This window comes from Oncorhynchus clarkii, unplaced genomic scaffold (genome assembly GCF_045791955.1).
Source record: "Oncorhynchus clarkii lewisi isolate Uvic-CL-2024 unplaced genomic scaffold, UVic_Ocla_1.0 unplaced_contig_9912_pilon_pilon, whole genome shotgun sequence".
Lineage (NCBI taxonomy): Eukaryota > Metazoa > Chordata > Actinopteri > Salmoniformes > Salmonidae > Oncorhynchus > Oncorhynchus clarkii.
This window is the reverse complement of record NW_027257990.1, coordinates 132501-157241: the sequence shown is the minus strand read 5'-3', so window position 1 is coordinate 157241 and position 24741 is coordinate 132501. Positions and strand designations below refer to the sequence as shown.

Genomic DNA, 24741 nt, shown 5'->3' with positions numbered 1-24741 from the left:
GGTAACAGAATGGAGAGAACAACAAGATACAGGGTAACAGAATGGAGAGAGAACAACAAGATACAGGGTAACAGAATGGAGAGAGAGAGAACAACAAGATACATGGTAACAGAATGGAGAGAGAGAGAACAACAAGATACAGGGTAACAGAATGGATAGAGAGAACAACAAGATACAGGGTAACAGAATGGAGAGAGAGAACAACAAGATACAGGGTAACAGAATGGAGAGAGAACAACAAGATACAGGGTAACAGAATGGAGAGAACAACAAGATACAGGGTAACAGAATGGAGAGAGAGAACAACAAGATACAGGGTAACAGAATGGAGAGAGAACAACAAGATACAGGCTAACAGAATGGAGAGAACAACAAGATACAGGGTAACAGAATGGAATGAACAACAAGATGCAGGGTAACAGAATGGAGAGAGAGAGAACAACAAGATACAGGGTAACAGAGAGAGAGAGAACAACAAGATACAGGGTAACAGAATGGAGAGAGAGAGAACAACAAGATACAGGGTAACAGAATGGAGAGAGAGAGAACAACAAGATACAGGGTAACAGAATGGAGAGAGAACAACAAGATACAGGGTAACAGAATGGAGAGAGAGAGAACAACAAGATACAGGGTAACAGAATGGAGAGAGAGAGAACAACAAGATACAGGGTAACAGAATGGAGAGAGAGAGAACAACAAGATACAGGGTAACAGAATGGAGAGAGAGAGAACAACAAGATACAGGGTAACAGAATGGAGAGAGAACAACAAGATACAGGGTAACAGAATGGAGAGAGAGAGAACAACAAGATACAGGGTAACAGAATGGAGAGAGAGAGAACAACAAGATACAGGGTAACAGAATGGAGAGAGAACAACAAGATACAGGGTAACAGAATGGAGAGAGAACAACAAGATACAGGATAACAGAATGGAGAGAGAGAGAACAACAAGATACAGGGTAACAGAATGGAGAGAGAACAACAAGATACAGGGTATCAGAATGGAGAGAGAGAGAACAACAAGATACAGGGTAACAGAATGGAGAGAGAGAACAACAAGATACAGGGTAACAATGGAGATAGAGAGAACAACAAGATACAGGGTAACAGAATGGAGAGAGAGAGAACAACAAGATACAGGGTAACAGAATGGAGAGAGAGAGAACAACAAGATACAGGGTAACAGAATGGAGAGAGAACAACAAGATACAGGGTAACAGAATGGAGAGAGAGAGAACAACAAGATACAGGGTAACAGAATGGAGAGAGAGAGAACAACAAGATACAGGGTAACAGAATGGAGAGAGAGAGAACAACAAGATACAGGGTAACAGAATGGAGAGAGAGAGAACAACAAGATACAGGGTAACAGAATGGAGAGAACAACAAGATACAGGGTAACAGAATGGAGAGAGAACAACAAGATACAGGGTAACAGAATGGAGAGAGAACAACAAGATACAGGATAACAGAATGGAGAGAGAGAGAACAACAAGATACAGGGTAACAGAATGGAGAGAGAGAACAACAAGATACAGGGTAACAGAATGGAGATAGAGAGAACAACAAGATACAGGGTAACAGAATGGAGAGAGAGAGAACAACAAGATACAGGGTAACAGAATGGAGAGAGAGAGAACAACAAGATACAGGGTAACAGAATGGACAGAGAACAACAAGATACAGGGTAACAGAATGGAGAGAGAACAACAAGATACAGGGTAACAGAATGGAGAGAGAGAGAACAACAAGATACAGGGTAACATAATGGAGAGAGAGAGAACAACAAGATACAGGGTAACAGAATGGAGAGAGAACAACAAGATACAGGGTAACAGAATGGAGATAGAGAGAACAACAAGATACAGGGTAACAGAATGGAGAGAGAGAGAACAACAAGATACAGGGTAACAGAATGGAGAGAGAGAGAACAAAAAGATACAGGGTAACAGAATGGAGAGAGAACAACAAGATACAGGGTAACAGAATGGAGAGAGAGAGAACAACAAGATACAGGGTAACATAATGGAGAGAGAGAGAACAACAAGATACAGGGTAACAGAATGGAGAGAGAGAACAACAAGATACAGGGTAACAGAATGGAGATAGAGAGAACAACAAGATACAGGGTAACAGAATGGAGAGAGAGAGAACAACAAGATACAGGGTAACAGAATGGAGAGAGAGAGAACAACAAGATACAGGGTAACAGAATGGAGAGAGAACAACAAGATACAGGGTAACAGAATGGAGAGAGAGAGAACAACAAGATACAGGGTAACAGAATGGAGAGAGAGAGAACAACAAGATACAGGGTAACAGAATGGAGAGAGAGAGAACAACAAGATACAGGGTAACAGAATGGAGAGAGAGAGAACAACAAGATACAGGGTAACAGAATGGAGAGAACAACAAGATACAGGGTAACAGAATGGAGAGAGAACAACAAGATACAGGGTAACAGAATGGAGAGAGAACAACAAGATACAGGATAACAGAATGGAGAGAGAGAGAGACAAGACAACAAGATACAGGGTAACAGAATGGAGAGAGAGAACAACAAGATACAGGGTAACAGAATGGAGATAGAGAGAACAACAAGATACAGGGTAACAGAATGGAGAGAGAGAGAACAACAAGATACAGGGTAACAGAATGGAGAGAGAGAGAACAACAAGATACAGGGTAACAGAATGGACAGAGAACAACAAGATACAGGGTAACAGAATGGAGAGAGAACAACAAGATACAGGGTAACAGAATGGAGAGAGAGAGAACAACAAGATACAGGGTAACATAATGGAGAGAGAGAGAACAACAAGATACAGGGTAACAGAATGGAGAGAGAACAACAAGATACAGGGTAACAGAATGGAGAGAGAGAGAACAACAAGATACAGGGTAACAGAATGGAGAGAGAACAACAAGATACAGGGTAACAGAATGGAGAGAGAGAGAACAACAAGATACAGGGTAACATAATGGAGAGAGAGAGAACAACAAGATACAGGGTAACAGAATGGAGAGAACAACAAGATACAGGGTAACAGAATGGAGAGAGAACAACAAGATACAGGGTAACAGAATGGAGAGAGAACAACAAGATACAGGATAACAGAATGGAGAGAGAGAGAACAACAAGATACAGGGTAACAGAATGGAGAGAGAACAACAAGATACAGGGTAACAGAATGGAGAGAGAGAGAACAACAAGATACAGGGTAACAGAATGGAGAGAGAACAACAAGATACAGAGTAACAGAATGTAGAGAGAGAGAACAACAAGATACAGGGTAACAGAATGGAGAGAGAGAACAACAAGATACAGGGTAACAGAATGGAGAGAGAGAGAACAACAAGATACAGGGTAACAGAATGTAGAGAGAGAGAACAACAAGATACAGGGTAACAGAATGGAGAGAGAGAACAACAAGATACAGGGTAACAGAATGGAGAGAGAGAGAACAACAAGATACAGGGTAACAGAATGGAGAGAGAGAGAACAACAAGATACAGGGTAACAGAATGGAGAGAACAACAAGATACAGGATAACAGAATGGAGAGAGAACAACAAGATACAGGGTAACAGAATGGAGAGAACAACAAGATACAGGATAACAGAATGGAGAGAGAACAACAAGATACAGGGTAACAGAATGGAGAGAACAACAAGATACAGGGTAACAGAATGGAGAGAGAGAGAACAACAAGATACAGGGTAACAGAATGGAGAGAGAGAGAACAACAAGATACAGGGTAACAGAATGGAGAGAGAGAGAACAACAAGATACAGGGTAACAGAATGGAGAGAGAACAACAAGATACAGGGTAACAGAATGGAGAGAGAGAGAACAACAAGATACAGGGTAACAGAATGGAGAGAGAACAACAAGATACAGTGTAACAGAATGGAGAGAGAGAGAACAACAAGATGCAGGGTAACAGAATGGAGAGAGAACAACAAGATACAGGGTAACAGAATGGAGAGAGAGAGAACAACAAGATACAGGGTGACAGAATGGAGAGAACAACAAGATACAGGGTAACAGAATGGAGAGAGAACAACAAGATACAGGGTAACAGAATGGAGAGAGAGAGAACAACAAGATACAGGGTAACAGAATGGAGAGAGAGAGAACAAGATACAGGGTAACAGAATGGAGAGAGAGAGAACAACAAGATACAGGGTAACAGAATGGAGAGAGAGAGAACAACAAGATACAGGGTAACAGAATGGAGAGAGAGAGAACAACAAGATACAGGGTAACAGAATGGAGAGAGAGGGAACAACAAGATACAGGGTAACAGAATGGAGAGAGAACAACAAGATACAGGGTAACAGAATGGAGAGAGAACAACAAGATACAGGGTAACAGAATGGAGAGAACAACAAGATACAGGGTAACAGAATAGAGAGAGAGAGAACAACAAGATACAGGGCAACAGAATGGAGGGAGAACAACAAGATACAGGGTAACAGAATGGAGAGAGAGAGAACAACAAGATACAGGGTAACAGAATGGAGAGAGAGAGAACAACAAGATACAGGGTAACAGAATGGAGAGAGAGAGAACAACAAGATACAGGGTAACAGAATGGAGAGAGAGAGAACAACAAGATACAGGGTAACAGAATGGAGAGAGAGAACAACAAGATACAGGGTAACAGAATGGAGAGAGAGAGAACAACAAGATACAGGGTAACAGAATGGAGAGAGAGAGAACAACAAGATACAGGGTAACAGAATGGAGAGAGAGAGAACAACAAGATACAGGGTAACAAAATGGAGAGAGAGAGAACAACAAGATACAGGGTAACAGAATGGAGAGAACAACAAGATACAGGGTAACAGAATGGAGAGAGAACAACAAGATACAGGGTAACAGAATGGAGAGAGAGAGAATGAACAACAAGATACAGGGTAACAGAATGGAGAGAGAGAGAACAACAAGATACAGGGTAACAGAATGGAGAGAGAGAGAACAACAAGATACAGGGTAACAGAATGGAGAGAGAGAGAACAACAAGATACAGGGTAACAGAATGGAGAGAGAACAACAAGATACAGGGTAACAGAATGGAGAGAGAGAACAACAAGATACAGGGTAACAGAATGGAGAGCGAGAGAACAACAAGATACAGGGTAACAGAATGGAGAGAGAGAGAACAACAAGATACAGGGTAACAGAATGGAGAGCGAGAGAACAACAAGATACAGGGTAACAGAATGGAGAGAGAGAACAACAAGATACAGGGTAACAGACTGGAGAGAGAGAGAACAACAAGATACAGGGTAACAGAATGGAGAGCGAGAGAACAACAAGATACAGGGTAACAGAATGGAGAGAGAGAGAACAACAAGATACAGGGTAACAGAATGGAGAGAACAACAAGATACAGGGTAACAGAATGGAGAGAGAACAACAAGATACAGGGTAACAGAATGGAGAGAGAGAGAACAACAAGATACAGGGTAACAGAATGGAGAGAGAGAGAACAACAAGATACAGGGTAACAGAATGGAGAGAGAGAGAACAACAAGATACAGGGTAACAGAATGGAGAGAGAAAACCAATATACAGGGTAACAGAATGGAGAGAGAACAACAAGATACAGGGTAACAGAATGGAGAGAGAACAACAAGATACAGGGTAACAGAATGGAGAGAGAGAGAACAACAAGATACAGGGTAACAGAATGGAGAGAGAGAGAACAACAAGATACAGGGTAACAGAATGGAGAGAGAACAACAAGATACAGGGTATCAGAATGGAGAGAGAGAGAACAACAAGATACAGGGTAACAGAATGGAGAGAGAGAACAACAAGATACAGGGTAACAGAATGGAGATAGAGAGAACAACAAGATACAGGGTAACAGAATGTAGAGAGAGAGAACAACAAGATACAGGGTAACAGAATGGAGAGAGAGAGAGAACAACAAGATACAGGGTAACAGAATGGAGAGAGAACAACAAGATACAGGGTAACAGAATGGAGAGAGAACAACAAGATACAGGGTAACAGAATGGAGAGAGAGAGAACAACAAGATACAGGGTAACAGAATGGAGAGAGAGAGAGAACAACAAGATACAGGGTAACAGAATGGAGAGAGAGAGAACAACAAGATACAGGGTAACAGAATGGAGAGAGAGAGAACAACAAGATACAGGGTAACAGAATGGAGAGAGAACAACAAGATACATGGTAACAGAATGGAGAGAACAACAAGATACAGGGTAACAGAATGGAGAGAGAGAGAACAACAAGATACAGGGTAACAGAATGGAGAGAGAGCGAACAACAAGATACAGGGTAACATAATGGAGAGAGAACAACAAGATACAGGGTAACAGAATGGAGAGAGAAAACCAATATACAGGGTAACAGAATGGAGAGAGAGAGAACAACAAGATACAGGGTAACAGAATGGAGAGAGAGAGAACAACAAGATACAGGGTAACAGAATGGAGAGAGAGAGAACAACAAGATACAGGGTAACAGAATGGAGAGAACAACAAGATACAGGGTAACAGAATGGAGAGAGAACAACAATATACAGGGTAACAGAATGGAGAGAGAGAGAACAACAAGATACAGGGTAACAGAATGGAGAGAGAACAACAATATACAGGGTAACAGAATGGAGAGAGAGAGAACAACAAGATACAGGGTAACAGAATGGAGAGAGAGAGAACAACAAGATACAGGGTAACAGAATGGAGAGAGAACAACAAGATACAGGGTAACAGAATGGAGAGAGAGAGAACAACAAGATACAGGGTAACAGAATGGAGAGAGAACAACAAGATACAGGGTAACAGAATGGAGAGAGAACAACAAGATACAGGGTAACAGAATGGAGAGAGAGAGAACAACAAGATACAGGGTAACAGAATGGAGAGAACAACAAGATACAGGGTAACAGAATGGAGAGAGAGAGAACAACAAGATACAGGGTAACAGAATGGAGAGAGAGAGAACAACAAGATACAGGATAACAGAATGGAGAGAGAGAGAACAACAAGATACAGGGTAACAGAATGGAGAGAGAACAACAAGATACAGGGTAACAGAATGGAGAGAACAACAAGATACAGGGTAACAGAATGGAGAGAGAGAGAACAACAAGATACAGGGTAACAGAATGGAGAGAACAACAAGATACAGGGTAACAGAATGGAGAGAGAGAACAACAAGATACAGGGTAACAGAATGGAGAGAGAGAGAACAACAAGATACAGGGTAACAGAATGGAGAGAGAGAACAACAAGATACAGGGTAACAGAATGGAGAGAGAGAGAACAACAAGATACAGGGTAACAGAATGGAGAGAGAGAGAACAACAAGATACAGGGTAACAGAATGGAGAGAGAGAGAACAACGAGATACAGGGTAACAGAATGGAGAGAGAGAGAACAACAAGATACAGGGTAACCGAATGGAGAGAGAGAGAACAACAAGATACAGGGTAACAGAATGGAGAGAGAGAGAACAACAAGATACAGGGTAACCGAATGGAGAGAGAGAGAACAACAAGATACAGGGTAACAGAATGGAGAGAACAACAAGATACAGGGTAACAGAATGGAGAGAGAGAGAACAACAAGATACAGGGTAACAGAATGGAGAGAGAACAACAAGATACAGGGTAACAGAATGGAGAGAGAACAACAAGATACAGGGTAACAGAATGGAGAGAGAAAACCAATATACAGGGTAACAGAATGGAGAGAGAACAACAAGATACAGGGTAACAGAATGGAGAGAGAACAACAAGATACAGGGTAACAGAATGGAGAGAGAGAGAACAACAAGATACAGGGTAACAGAATGGAGAGAGAGAGAACAACAAGATACAGGGTAACAGAATGGAGAGAGAACAACAAGATACAGGGTATCAGAATGGAGAGAGAGAGAACAACAAGATACAGGGTAACAGAATGGAGAGAGAGAACAACAAGATACAGGGTAACAGAATGGAGATAGAGAGAACAACAAGATACAGGGTAACAGAATGGAGAGAGAGAGAACAACAAGATACAGGGTAACAGAATGGAGAGAGAGAGAACAACAAGATACAGGGTAACAGAATGGAGAGAGAACAACAAGATACAGGGTAACAGAATGGAGAGAGAACAACAAGATACAGGGTAACAGAATGGAGAGAGAGAGAACAACAAGATACAGGGTAACAGAATGGAGAGAGAGAGAGAACAACAAGATACAGGGTAACAGAATGGAGAGAGAGAGAACAACAAGATACAGGGTAACAGAATGGAGAGAGAGAGAACAACAAGATACAGGGTAACAGAATGGAGAGAGAGAGAGACAACAAGATACAGGGTAACAGAATGGAGAGAGAGAGAACAACAAGATACAGGGTAACAGAATGGAGAGAGAGAGAACAACAAGATACAGGGTAACAGAATGGAGAGAGAACAACAAGATACAGGGTAACAGAATGGAGAGAACAACAAGATACAGGGTAACAGAATGGAGAGAGAGAGAACAACAAGATACAGGGTAACAGAATGGAGAGAGAGCGAACAACAAGATACAGGGTAACAGAATGGAGAGAGAACAACAAGATACAGGGTAACAGAATGGAGAGAGAAAACCAATATACAGGGTAACAGAATGGAGAGAGAGAGAACAACAAGATACAGGGTAACAGAATGGAGAGAGAGAGAACAACAAGATACAGGGTAACAGAATGGAGAGAGAGAGAACAACAAGATACAGGGTAACAGAATGGAGAGAACAACAAGATACAGGGTAACAGAATGGAGAGAGAACAACAATATACAGGGTAACAGAATGGAGAGAGAGAGAACAACAAGATACAGGGTAACAGAATGGAGAGAGAACAACAATATACAGGGTAACAGAATGGAGAGAGAGAGAACAACAAGATACAGGGTAACAGAATGGAGAGAGAACAACAATATACAGGGTAACAGAATGGAGAGAGAGAGAACAACAAGATACAGGGTAACAGAATGGAGAGAGAGAGAACAACAAGATACAGGGTAACAGAATGGAGAGAGAGAGAACAACAAGATACAGGGTAACAGAATGGAGAGAGAACAACAAGATACAGGGTAACAGAATGGAGAGAGAACAACAAGATACAGGGTAACAGAATGGAGAGAGAACAACAAGATACAGGGTAACAGAATGGAGAGAGAACAACAAGATACAGGGTAACAGAATGGAGAGAGAGAGAACAACAAGATACAGGGTAACAGAATGGAGAGAACAACAAGATACAGGGTAACAGAATGGAGAGAGAGAGAACAACAAGATACAGGGTAACAGAATGGAGAGAGAGAGAACAACAAGATACAGGATAACAGAATGGAGAGAGAGAGAACAACAAGATACAGGGTAACAGAATGGAGAGAGAACAACAAGATACAGGGTAACAGAATGGAGAGAACAACAAGATACAGGGTAACAGAATGGAGAGAGAGAGAACAACAAGATACAGGGTAACAGAATGGAGAGAGAACAACAAGATACAGGGTAACAGAATGGAGAGAGAGAACAACAAGATACAGGGTAACAGAATGGAGAGGGAGAGAACAACAAGATACAGGGTAACAGAATGGAGAGAGAGAGAGAACAACAAGATACAGGGTAACAGAATGGAGAGAACAACAAGATACAGGGTAACAGAATGGAGAGAGAGAACAACAAGATACAGGGTAACAGAATGGAGAGAGAGAGAACAACAAGATACAGGGTAACAGAATGGAGAGAGAGAACAACAAGATACAGGGTAACAGAATGGAGAGAGAGAGAACAACAAGATACAGGGTAACAGAATGGAGAGAGAGAGAACAACAAGATACAGGGTAACAGAATGGAGAGAGAGAGAACAACAAGATACAGGGTAACAGAATGGAGAGAGAGAGAACAACAAGATACAGGGTAACCGAATGGAGAGAGAGAGAACAACAAGATACAGGGTAACAGAATGGAGAGAGAGAGAACAACAAGATACAGGGTAACCGAATGGAGAGAGAGAGAACAACAAGATACAGGGTAACAGAATGGAGAGAACAACAAGATACAGGGTAACAGAATGGAGAGAGAGAGAACAACAAGATACAGGGTAACAGAATGGAGAGAGAACAACAAGATACAGGGTAACAGAATGGAGAGAGAACAACAAGATACAGGGTAACAGAATGGAGAGAGAGAGAACAACAAGATACAGGGTAACAGAATGGAGAGAGAGAGAACAACAAGATACAGGGTAACAGAATGGAGAGAACAACAAGATACAGGGTAACAGAATGGAGAGCGAGAGAACAACAAGATACAGGGTAACAGAATGGAGAGAGAGAGAACAACAAGATACAGGGTAACAGAATGGAGAGAGAGAGAACAACAAGATACAGGGTAACAGAATGGAGAGAGAGAGAACAACAAGATACAGGGTAACAGAATGGAGAGAGAACAACAAGATACAGGGTAACAGAATGGAGAGAGAACAACAAGATACAGGGTAACAGAATGGAGAGAAAACAACAAGATACAGGGTAACAGAATGGAGAGAACAACAAGATACAGGGTAACAGAATAGAGAGAGAGAGAACAACAAGATACAGGGCAACAGAATGGAGATAGAACAACAAGATACAGGGTAACAGAATGGAGAGAGAGAGAACAACAAGATACAGGGTAACAGAATGGAGAGAGAGAGAACAACAAGATACAGGGTAACAGAATGGAGAGAGAGAGAACAACAAGATACAGGGTAACAGAATGGAGAGAGAGAGAACAACAAGATACAGGGTAACAGAATGGAGAGAGAACAACAAGATACAGGGTAACAGAATGGTGAGGGAGAGAACAACAAGATACAGGGTAACAGAATGGAGAGAGAGAGAACAACAAGATACAGGGTAACAGAATGGAGAGAGAGAACAACAAGATACAGGGTAACAGAATGGAGAGGGAGAGAACAACAAGATACAGGGTAACAGAATGGAGAGAGAACAACACGATACAGGGTAACAGAATGGAGAGAGAACAACAAGATACAGGGTAACAAAATGGAGAGAGAGAGAACAACAAGATACAGGGTAACAGAATGGAGAGAGAGAGAACAACAAGATACAGGGTAACATAATGGAGAGAGAGAGAACAACAAGATACAGGGTAACAGAATGGAGAGAGAGAGAACAACAAGATACAGGGTAACAGAATGGAGAGAGAGAGAACAACAAGATACAGGGTAACAGAATGGAGAGAGAGAGAACAACAAGATACAGGGTAACAGAATGGAGAGAGAACAACAAGATACAGGGTAACAGAATGGAGAGAACAACAAGATACAGGGTAACAGAATGGAGAGAGAGAGAGAACAACAAGATACAGGGTAACAAAATGGAGAGAGAGAGAGAACAACAAGATACAGGGTAACAGAATGGAGAGAACAACAAGATACAGGGTAACAGAATGGAGAGAACAACAAGATACAGGGTAACAGAATGGAGAGAGAGAGAACAACAAGATACATGGTAACAGAATGGAGAGAGAGAGAACAACAAGATACAGGGTAACAGAATGGATAGAGAGAACAACAAGATACAGGGTAACAGAATGGAGAGAGAGAACAACAAGATACAGGGTAACAGAATGGAGAGAGAACAACAAGATACAGGGTAACAGAATGGAGAGAACAACAAGATACAGGGTAACAGAATGGAGAGAGAGAACAACAAGATACAGGGTAACAGAATGGAGAGAGAACAACAAGATACAGGGTAACAGAATGGAGAGAACAACAAGATACAGGGTAACAGAATGGAGAGAACAACAAGATGCAGGGTAACAGAATGGAGAGAGAGAGAACAACAAGATACAGGGTAACAGAATGGAGAGAGAGAGAACAACAAGATACAGGGTAACAGAATGGAGAGAGAGAGAACAACAAGATACAGGGTAACAGAATGGAGAGAGAGAGAACAACAAGATACAGGGTAACAGAATGGAGAGAGAACAACAAGATACAGGGTAACAGAATGGAGAGAGAGAGAACAACAAGATACAGGGTAACAGAATGGAGAGAGAGAGAACAACAAGATACAGGGTAACAGAATGGAGAGAACAACAAGATACAGGGTAACAGAATGGAGAGAGAACAACAAGATACAGGGTAACAGAATGGAGAGAGAACAACAAGATACAGGATAACAGAATGGAGAGAGAGAGAACAACAAGATACAGGGTAACAGAATGGAGAGAGAACAACAAGATACAGGGTATCAGAATGGAGAGAGAGAGAACAACAAGATACAGGGTAACAGAATGGAGAGAGAGAACAACAAGATACAGGGTAACAGAATGGAGATGGAGAGAACAACAAGATACAGGGTAACAGAATGGAGAGAGAGAGAACAACAAGATACAGGGTAACAGAATGGAGAGAGAGAGAACAACAAGATACAGGGTAACAGAATGGAGAGAGAGAGAACAACAAGATACAGGGTAACAGAATGGACTGAGAACAACAAGATACAGGATAACAGAATGGAGAGAGAGAGAACAACAAGATACAGGGTAACAGAATGGAGAGAGAACAACAAGATACAGGGTAACAGAATGGAGAGAGAGAGAACAACAAGATACAGGGTAACAGAATGGAGAGAGAGAGAACAACAAGATACAGGGTAACAGAATGGAGAGAGAGAGAACAACAAGATACAGGGTAACAGAATGGAGAGAACAACAAGATACAGGGTAACAGAATGGAGAGAGAACAACAAGATACAGGGTAACAGAATGGAGAGAGAACAACAAGATACAGGATAACAGAATGGAGAGAGAGAGAACAACAAGATACAGGGTAACAGAATGGAGAGAGAGAACAACAAGATACAGGGTAACAGAATGGAGATAGAGAGAACAACAAGATACAGGGTAACAGAATGGAGAGAGAGAGAACAACAAGATACAGGGTAACAGAATGGAGAGAGAGAACAACAAGATACAGGGTAACAGAATGGAGAGAGAGAGAACAACAAGATACAGGGTAACAGAATGGAGAGAGAGAACAACAAGATACAGGGTAACAGAATGGAGAGAGAGAGAACAACAAGATGCAGGGTAACAGAATGGAGAGAGAACAACAAGATACAGGGTAACAGAATGGAGAGAGAGAACAACAAGATACAGGGTGACAGAATGGAGAGAACAACAAGATACAGGGTAACAGAATGGAGAGAGAGAGAACAACAAGATACAGGGTAACGGAATGGAGAGAGAACAACAAGATACAGGGTAACAGAATGGAGAGAGAGAGAACAACAAGATACAGGGTAACAGAATGGAGAGAGAGAGAACAACAAGATACAGGGTAACAGAATGGAGAGAGAGAGAACAACAAGATACAGGGTAACAGAATGGAGAGAACAACAAGATACAGGGTAACAGAATGGAGAGAGAACAACAAGATACAGGTTAACAGAATGGAGAGAGAACAACAAGATACAGGGTAACAGAATGGAGAGAACAACAAGATACAGGGTAACAGAATAGAGAGAGAGAGAACAACAAGATACAGGGCAACAGAATGGAGAGAGAACAACAAGATACAGGGTAACAGAATGGAGAGAGAGAGAGAACAACAAGATACAGGGTAACAGAATGGAGAGAGAGAGAACAACAAGATACAGGGTAACAGAATGGAGAGAGAGAGAACAACAAGATACAGGGTAACAGAATGGAGAGAGAGAGAACAACAAGATACAGGGTAACAGAATGGAGAGAACAACAAGATACAGGGTAACAGAATGGAGAGAGAACAACAAGATACAGGGTAACAGAATGGAGAGAGAACAACAAGATACAGGGTAACAGAATGGAGAGAGAACAACAAGATACAGGGTAACAGATGGAGAGAGAACAACAAGATACAGGGTAACAGAATGGAGAGAGAGAGAACAACAAGATACAGGGTAACAGAATGGAGAGAGAGAGAACAACAAGATACAGGGTAACAGAATGGAGATAGAGAGAACAACAAGATACAGGGTAACAGAATGGAGAGAGAGAGAACAACAAGATACAGGGTAACAGAATGGAGAGAGAGAGAACAACAAGATACAGGGTAACAGAATGGAGAGAGAGAGAACAACAAGATACAGGGTAACAGAATGGAGAGAACAACAAGATACAGGGTAACAGAATGGAGAGAGAACAACAAGATACAGGGTAACAGAATGGAGAGAGAGAACAACAAGATACAGGGTAACAGAATGGAGAGAGACAGAACAACAAGATACAGGGTAACAGAATGGAGAGAACAACAAGATACAGGGTAACAGAATGGAGAGAGAACAACAAGATACAGGGTAACATAATGGAGAGAGAGAACAACAAGATACAGGGTAACAGAATGTAGAGAGAGAGAACAACAAGATACAGGGTAACAGAATGGAGAGAGAACAACAAGATACAGGGTAACAGAATGGAGAGAGAGAGAACAACAAGATACAGGGTAACAGAATGGAGATAGAGAGAACAACAAGATACAGGGTAACAGAATGGAGAGAGAGAGAACAACAAGATACAGGGTAACAGAATGGAGAGAGAGAGAACAACAAGATACAGGGTAACAGAATGGAGAGAGAGAGAACAACAAGATACAGGGTAACAGAATGGAGAGAACAACAAGATACAGGGTAACAGAATGGAGAGAGAACAACAAGATACAGGGTAACAGAATGGAGAGAGAGAACAACAAGATACAGGGTAACAGAATGGAGAGAGAGAGAACAACAAGATACAGGGTAACAGAATGGAGAGAACAACAAGATACAGGGTAACAGAATGGAGAGAGAACAACAAGATACAGGGTAACATAATGGAGAGAGAGAACAACAAGATACAGGGTAACAGAATGTAGAGAGAGAGAACAACAAGATACAGGGTAACAGAATGGAGAGAGAACAACAAGATACAGGGTAACAGAATGGAGAGAGAGAGAACAACAAGATACAGGGTAACAGAATGGAGAGAGAACAACAAGATACAGGGTAACAGAATGGAGAGAGAGAGAACAACAAGATACAGGGTAACAGAATGGAGAGAGAGAGAACAACAAGATACAGGGTAACAGAATGGAGAGAGAGAGAACAACAAGATACAGGGTAACAGAATGGAGAGAGAACAACAAGATACAGGGTAACAGAATGGAGAGAGAACAACAAGATACAGGGTAACAGAATGGAGAGAGAACAACAAGATACAGGGTAACATAATGGAGAGAGAGAGAACAACAAGATACAGGGTAACAGAATGGAGAGAGAACAACAAGATACAGGTTAACAGAATGGAGAGAGAGAGAACAACAAGATACAGGGTAACAGAATGGAGAGAACAACAAGATACAGGGTAACAGAATGGAGAGAGAGAGAACAACAAGATACAGGGTAACAGAATGGAGAGAGAACAACAAGATACAGGGTAACAGAATGGAGAGAGAGAGAGAACAACAAGATACAGGGTAACAGAATGGAGAGAGAGAGAACAACAAGATACAGGGTAACAGAATGGAGAGAGAACAACAAGATACAGGGTAACAGAATGGAGAGAGAACAACAAGATACAGGGTAACAGAATGGAGAGAGAGAACAACAAGATACAGGGTAACAGAATGGAGAGAACAACAAGATACAGGGTAACAGAATGGAGAGAGAACAACAAGATACAGGGTAACAGAATGGAGAGAGAGAACAACAAGATACAGGGTAACAGAATGGAGAGAGAGAGAACAACAAGATACAGGGTAACAGAATGGAGAGAGAGAGAACAACAAGATACAGGGTAACAGAATGGAGAGAACAACAAGATACAGGGTAACAGAATGGAGAGAGAACAACAAGATACAGGGTAACAGAATGGAGAGAGAGAACAACAAGATACAGGGTAACAGAATGGAGAGAGAGAGAACAACAAGATACAGGGTAACAGAATGGAGAGAGAGAGAACAACAAGATACAGGGTAACAGAATGGAGAGAGAGAGAACAACAAGATACAGGGTAACAGAATGGAGAGAACAACAAGATACAGGGTAACAGAATGGAGAGAGAACAACAAGATACAGGTTAACAGAATGGAGAGAGAACAACAAGATACAGGGTAACAGAATGGAGAGAACAACAAGATACAGGGTAACAGAATAGAGAGAGAGAGAACAACAAGATACAGGGCAACAGAATGGAGAGAGAACAACAAGATACAGGGTAACAGAATGGAGAGAGAGAGAACAACAATGGAGAATGGAGAGAGAACAACAAGATACAGGGTAACATAATGGAGAGAGAGAACAACAAGATACAGGGTAACAGAATGTAGAGAGAACAACAAGATACAGGGTAACAGAATGGAGAGAGAGAGAACAACAAGATACAGGGTAACAGAATGGAGATAGAGAGAACAACAAGATACAGGGTAACAGAATGGAGAGAGAGAGAACAACAAGATACAGGGTAACAGAATGGAGAGAGAGAGAACAACAAGATACAGGGTAACAGAATGGAGAGAGAGAGAACAACAAGATACAGGGTAACAGAATGGAGAGAACAACAAGATACAGGGTAACAGAATGGAGAGAGAACAACAAGATACAGGGTAACAGAATGGAGAGAGAGAACAACAAGATACAGGGTAACAGAATGGAGAGAGAGAGAACAACAAGATACAGGGTAACAGAATGGAGAGAACAACAAGATACAGGGTAACAGAATGGAGAGAGAACAACAAGATACAGGGTAACATAATGGAGAGAGAGAACAACAAGATACAGGGTAACAGAATGTAGAGAGAGAGAACAACAAGATACAGGGTAACAGAATGGAGAGAGAACAACAAGATACAGGGTAACAGAATGGAGAGAGAACAACAAGATACAGGGTAACAGAATGGAGAGAGAGAGAACAACAAGATACAGGGTAACAGAATGGAGAGAGAACAACAAGATACAGGGTAACAGAATGGAGAGAGAGAGAACAACAAGATACAGGGTAACAGAATGGAGAGAGAGAGAACAACAAGATACAGGGTAACAGAATGGAGAGAGAGAGAACAACAAGATACAGGGTAACAGAATGGAGAGAACAACAAGATACAGGGTAACAGAATGGAGAGAGAACAACAAGATACAGGGTAACAGAATGGAGAGAGAACAACAAGATACAGGGTAACATAATGGAGAGAGAGAGAACAACAAGATACAGGGTAACAGAATGGAGAGAGAACAACAAGATACAGGGTAACAGAATGGAGAGAGAGAGAACAACAAGATACAGGGTAACAGAATGGAGAGAGAACAACAAGATACAGGGTAACAGAATGGAGAGAACAACAAGATACAGGGTAACAGAATGGAGAGAACAACAAGATACAGGGTAACAGAATGGAGAGAGAGAGAACAACAAGATACAGGGTAACAGAATGGAGAGAGAACAACAAGATACAGGGTAACAGAATGGAGAGAGAGAGAACAACAAGATACAGGGTAACAGAATGGAGAGAGAGAGAACAACAAGATACAGGGTAACAGAATGGAGAGAGAACAACAAGATACAGGGTGACAGAATGGAGAGAACAACAAGATACAGGGTAACAGAATGGAGAGAGAGAGAACAACAAGATACAGGGTAACAGAATGGAGAGAGAACAACAAGATACAGGGTAACAGAATGGAGAGAGAGAACAACAAGATACAGGGTAACAGAATGGAGAGAGAGAGAACAACAAGATACAGGGTAACAGAATGGAGAGAGAACAACAAGATACAGGGTAACAGAATGGAGAGAGAACAACAAGATACAGGGTAACAGAATGGAGAGAGAGAGAACAACAAGATACAGGGTAACAGAATGGAGAGAGAGAGAACAACAAGATACAGGGTAACAGAATGGAGAGAGAGAGAAGAACAAGATACAGGGTAACAGAATGGAGAGAGAGAGAACAACAAGATACAGGGTAACAGAATGGAGAGAGAACAACAAGATACAGGGTAACAGAATGGAGAGAGAACAACAAGATACAGGGTAACAGAATGGAGAGAACAACAAGATACAGGGTAACAGAATGGAGAGAGAGAGAACAACAAGATACAGGGTAACAGAATGGAGAGAGAGAGAACAACAAGATACAGGGTAACAGAATGGAGAGAGAGAGAACAACAAGATACAGGGTAACAGAATGGAGAGAGAGAGAACAACAAGATACAGGGTAACAGAATGGAGAGAGAGAGAACAACAAGATACAGGGTAACAGAATGGAGAGAGAACAACAAGATACAGGGTAACAGAATGGAGAGAGAACAACAAGATACAGGGTAACAGAGTGGAGAGAGAGAGAACAACAAGATACAGGGTAACAGAATGGAGAGAGAGAGAACAACAAGATACAGGGTAACAGAATGGAGAGAGAACAACAAGATACAGGGTAACAGAATGGAGAGAGAGAGAACAACAAGATACAGGGTAACAGAATGGAGAGAGAGAGAACAACAAGATACAGGGTAACAGAATGGAGAGAGAACAACAAGATACAGGGTAACAGAATGGAGAGAGAACAACAAGATACAGGGTAACAGAATGGAGAGAACAACAAGATACAGGGTAACAGAATGGAGAGAGAGAGAACAACAAGATACAGGGTAACAGAATGGAGAGAGAGAGAACAACAAGATACAGGGTAACATAATGGAGAGAGAGAGAGAACAACAAGATACAGGGTAACAGAATGGAGAGAGAGAGAACAACAAGATACAGGGTAACAGAATGGAGAGAGAACAACAAGATACAGGGTAACAGAATGGAGAGAGAACAACAAGATACAGGGTAACAGAATGGAGAGAGAGAGAACAACAAGATACAGGGTAACAGAATGGAGAGAGAGAGAACAACAAGATACAGGGTAACAGAATGGAGAGAGAGAGAACAACAAGATACAGGGTAACAGAATGGAGAGAGAGAGAACAACAAGATGGCGGTATACAGCTCCACTCTCAGCTGGTTGAGGTTATTTGAGGATATAGACGGAGCGTCATGAACCCAATCAACCCTGAAGGGATCGTTACTAGGGCAACCATAAAGGGATCGTTACTAGGGCAACCATAAAGGGATCGTTAATTGTCCTCTAGGAATTCAACAACATGAACCCAATCAACCCTGCTCAATCACACACACACCTAGGTGAAACTGGCATGTCTAGGGCAACCATAAAGGGATCGTTAATTGTCCTCTAGGAATTCAACAACATGAAATACCTAGAATTAGATGTTGTCATCGGGTGTGTGTGTGTGTGGTCTTACCTGGTGAAGGTACAGTTCAGGTGAGGTTGAGCCGTGTGTTGCCAGGGGTTACGCCCAACCTCACGGCGGTTTGGGAACCGAAACGTCGCTGCGTTGAAGCCGACGAGGTGAAACAAATCTGTCGATGTACAAGACTCTTCACCCCTAATAGATCCAGGGTCGCGGTTAATAGTGGCAGACCCTGGCCGTGACCCCTACCTCTCTTCCTCTCTCCGACCCTGGCCGTGACCACCCCCTCCTCTCTCCGACCCTGGCCGTGACCCCCTCCTCTCTCCGACCCTGGCCGTGACCCCCCCACTCCTCTCTCCGACCCTGGCCTTGACCCCCCCCTCCTCTCTCCGACCCTGGCCGTGACCCCCTCCTCTCTCCGACCCTGGCCGTGACCCCCCCTCCTCTCTCCGACCCTGGCCGTGACCCCCTCCTCTCTCCGACCATGGCCGTGACCTGGCCGTGACCCCCCCTCCTCTCTCCGACCCTGGCCGTGACCCCCCCTTCTCTCCGATCGTATTTTCCCTGACTAATTCTAACCCCTAACCTCTAACCTCTAACCTCTAAAATGTGCCTTAGTCCTCGTGGGAACCTGGGAAATGTGAAGGGAGACATTGGCCTTGTTTTACTGTCCTTGTGGGGACTTTCGAGGATTTATTTTGGAACTTCTGTGAGTTTACTGTTCATTTTTAAATTGTTTGTTAATTGTCTACCTCACTTGGTGTGGCGATGTTAACATATGTTTCCCATGTTAATAAAACCCCTTGAATTGAATTGAGAGAGACACAGACACAGAGAGAGAGACACAGGAATAGAGTAGAGACACACACATGCCGATTCACATACGGCCGGTTGCAGTTCACATTAAAACGACTGTATTTTGGCAGGGCAGGCAGGCAGGGCAGGGCAGGGCAGGGCAGGGCAGGCAGGGCAGGCAGGGCAGGCGGGCAGGCAGGCAGGCAGGCCACATTAAAACTACTGTATTTTGGCGGGCAGGGCAGGCAGGCAGGGCAGGCAGGCCACATTAAAACGACTGTATATTGACCATTTAGCCCCTCTTGATCAAAACAGACCTTTTATCTTTTCAGTATGGCACCCTATTCCCTATATAGTGCACTACTATAGACCAGAGCCCTATTCCCTATATAGTACACTACTATAGACCAGAGCCCTATTCCCTATATAGTGGTACTACTATAGACCAGAGCCCTATTCCCTATATAGTGGTACTACTATAGACCAGAGCCCTATTCCCTATATAGTGGTACTACAATAGACCAGAGCCCTATTCCCTATATAGTGGTACTACTAGTGACCAGAGCCCTATTCCCTATATAGTGGTACTACAATAGACCAGAGCCCTATTCCCTATATAGTGGTACTACTATAGACCAGAGCCCTATTCCCTATATAGTGGTACTACTATAGACCAGAGCCCTATTCCCTATATAGTGGTACTACTATAGACCAGAGCCCTATTCCCTATATAGTGGTACTACTATAGACCAGAGCCCTATTCCCTATATAGTGGTACTACTATAGACCAGAGCCCTATGGCACCCGATTCCCTATATAGAGCACTACTTTAGACCAGAGCCCTATGGCACCCTATGTAGTGCACTACTTTAGACCAGAGCCCTATGGCACTCTATGTAGTGCACTACTATAGACCAGAGCCCTATGGCACCCTATGTAGTGCACTACTTTAGACCAGAGCCCTATGGCACCCTATTCCCTATATAGAGCACTACTTTAGACCAGAGCCCTATGGCACCCTATTCCCTATGTAGTGCACTACTTTAGACCAGAGCCCTATGGCACCCTATTCCCTATTATAGTGTACTACTATAGACCAGAGCCCTATTCCCTATATAGTGCACTACTTTAGACCAGAGCCCTATTCCCTATGTAGTACACTACTTTAGACCAGAGCCCAATGGCACCCTATGTAGTGCACTACTTTAGACCAGAGCCCTATGGCACCCTATGTAGTGCACTACTTTAGACCAGAGCCCTATGGCACCCTATGTCGTGCACTACTTTAGACCAGAGCCCCTATTCCCTATATAGTGGTACTACTATAGACCAGAGCCCTATCCCCTATGTAGTGCACTACTTTAGACCAGAGCCCTATTCCCTATATAGTGGTACTACTATAGACCAGAGTCCTATTCCCTATATAGTGGTACTACTATAGACCAGAGCCCTATTCCCTATATAGTGGTACTACTATAGACCAGGGCCCTATTCCCTATATAGTACACTACTATAGACCAGAGCCCTATTCCCTATATAGTGGTACTACTATAGACCAGAGCCCTATTCCCTATATAGTACACTACTATAGACCAGAGCCCTATTCCCTATATAGAGCACTACTTTAGACCAGAGCCCTATGGCACCCTATTCCCTATGTAGTGCACTACTTTAGACCAGAGCCCTATGGCACCCTATTCCCTATTATAGTGTACTACTATAGACCAGAGCCCTATTCCCTATATAGTGCACTACTTTAGACCAGAGCCCTATTCCCTATGTAGTGCACTACTTTAGACCAGAGCCCTATGGCACCCTATGTAGTGCACTACTTTAGACCAGAGCCCCTATTCCCTATATAGTGGTACTACTATAGACCAGAGCCCTATCCCCTATGTAGTGCACTACTTTAGACCAGAGCCCTATTCCCTATATAGTGGTACTACTATAGACCAGAGTCCTATTCCCTATATAGTGGTACTACTATAGACCAGAGCCCTATTCCCTATATAGTGGTACTACTTTAGACCAGAGCCCTATTCCCTATATAGTGGTACTACTTTAGACCAGAGCCCTATCCCCTATATAGTACACTACTATAGACCAGAGCCCTATGGCACCCTATTCCCTATAGTGAGAGAGGGGGGCCATGTTCTCCTCTCATCATGTTGATTTGTCTATGGCACCCTATTCCCTATAGTGAGAGAGGGGGGCCATGTTCTCCTCTCATCATGTTGATTTGTCTATGGCACCCTATTCCCTATAGTGAGAGAGGGGGGCCATGTTCTCCTCTCATCGTGTTGATCTGTCTGCGCAGCGTTGGAGAGTAAACGCCAGCGTCTGGACTATGAGGAGATAACTCCCTGTCTGAAGGACGTCACGCTGGTCTGGGAGAGCATGCTGGGAACTCAGGCCAGGTCGAAGGTCAAGTTCAACACCGACACGGTCCACTCTGCTGTCGAACAGGGTAAACACACACACACACACACACACACAGCAAGGCCACTGGAATATCAGGTGGTTTAACACACCTCTAATGCAACTCTCTATATATACACCTCCCTCCCCATCTCTCCCTCCCCCCATCTCTCCCTCCTCCCCACATCTCTCCCTCCTCCCCCCATCTCTCCCTCCCCATCTCTCCCTCTCTCTCCTCTCCATCTCTCCCTCTCTCTCCTCTCCCTCTCTCTCTCTCTCTCCCTCTCCCTCTCCCTCTCTCTCTCTCTCTCTCTCTCTCTCTCTCTCTGTCTCTCTGTCTCTGTGTCTCTCTCTCTCTCTCTCTCTCTCTCCCTCCCTCTCTCTCTCTCTCTCTCTCTCTCTCTCTCTCTCTCTCCCTCTCTCTCTCTCCTCTCTCTCTCTCTCTCTCTCTCTGTCTCTCTCTCTCTGTCTCTGTGTCTCTCTCTCTCTCTCTCCCTCTCTCTCTCTCTCTCTCTCTCTCTCTCTCTCTCTCTCTCTCTCTCTCCCTCTCTCTCTCTCTCTCTCTCTCTCTCTCTCTCTCTCTCTCTCTCTCTCTCTCTCTCTCTCTCTCTCTCTCTCTGTCTCTGTCTCTGTCTCTCTCTCTCTGTCTCTGTCTCTGTCTCTCTCTCTCTGTCTCTGTGTCTCTCTCTCTCTCTCTCTCTCTCTCTCCCTCTCTCTCTCTCTCTCTCTCTCTCTCTCTCTCTCTCCTCTCTCTCTCTCTCTCTCTCTCTCTCTCTCTCTCTCTCTCTCTCTCTCTCTCTCTCTCTCTCTCTCTCTCTCTCTCTCTCCTCTCTCTCTCTCTCTCTCTCTCTCTCTCTCTCTCTCTCTCTCTCTCTCTCTCTCTCTCCCTCCCTCCCTCCCTCCCCAGGAGTTCCTAGACAGTACAGAGGAGAGGTGTGGAAGTTCCTGTCAGAGCAGTTTGTATTGAGACAACCGGTTCCTGTCAGATCTCCATCTGACAACAGGCCTTATAAAGAACTGCTGAAACAACTGACCTCCCAACAGCACGCCATCCTCATAGACCTGGGTGAGACCCTATACTACACACTACACCCTACACACTACACCCTACAGCACGCCATCCTCATAGACCTGGGTGAGACCCTATACTACACCCTACACACTACACACTACACCCTATACACTACACACTACAGCACGCCATCCTCATAGACCTGAGTGAGACCCTATACTATACACTACACACTACACCCTACACACTACACCCAACAGCACGCCATCCTCATAGACCTGGGTGAGACCCTATACTATACACTACACACTACACCCTACACACTATACACTACACCCAACAGCACGCCATCCTCATAGACCTGGGTGAGACCCTATACTACACCCTACACACTATACCCTACACACTACACCCTACACACTACACCCTACAGCACGCCATCCTCATAGACCTGGGTGAGACCCTATACTATACACTACACACTACACCCTACACACTATACACTATACACTATACACTACACCCTACAGCACGCCATCCTCATAGACATGGGTGAGACCCTATACTATACACTATACACTACACCCTACACCCTACACCCTACAGCACGCCATCCTCATAGACCTGGGTGAGACCCTATACTATACACTATACACTACACACTACACACTACACCCTACAGCACGCCATCCTCATAGACCTGGGTGAGACCCTATACTATACACTACACACTACACCCTACACCCTACAGTCTACACACTACACCCTACAGCACGCCATCCTCATAGACCTGGGTGAGACCCTATACTATACACTATACACTACATACTACACCCTACACCCTACAGCACGCCATCCTCATAGACCTGGGTGAGACCCTATACTATACACTACACACTACACCCTACACCCTACAGTCTACACACTACACCCTACAGCACGCCATCCTCATAGACCTGGGTGAGACCCTATACTATACACTATACACTACACCCTACACCCTACACCCTATACACTACACCCTACAGCACGCCATCCTCATAGACCTGGGTGAGACCCTATACTATACACCCTACACTACACCCTACACCCTACACCCTATACACTACACCCTACAGCACGCCATCCTCATAGACCTGGGTGAGACCCTATACTATACACTATACACTACACCCTACACCCTACAGTCTACACACCACACCCTACACCCTACAC

At 43.4% G+C, this 24741-nt stretch overlaps 1 protein-coding gene across 3 annotated transcripts in view; it reads left to right on the top strand.

Annotated features, from left to right (window-relative positions):
* Positions 1 to 24741, top strand: part of LOC139394416 (TBC1 domain family member 1-like) — a 128200-nt gene that overhangs the window by 85173 nt on the left and 18286 nt on the right. For all 3 annotated transcript variants that reach the window (XM_071142475.1, XM_071142478.1, XM_071142476.1), the window contains 2 exons: positions 22414 to 22563; positions 23422 to 23580. In XM_071142475.1, the coding sequence (XP_070998576.1) occupies positions 22414 to 22563; positions 23422 to 23580 (309 nt within the window). The remainder of the gene's footprint in view (positions 1 to 22413; positions 22564 to 23421; positions 23581 to 24741) is intronic.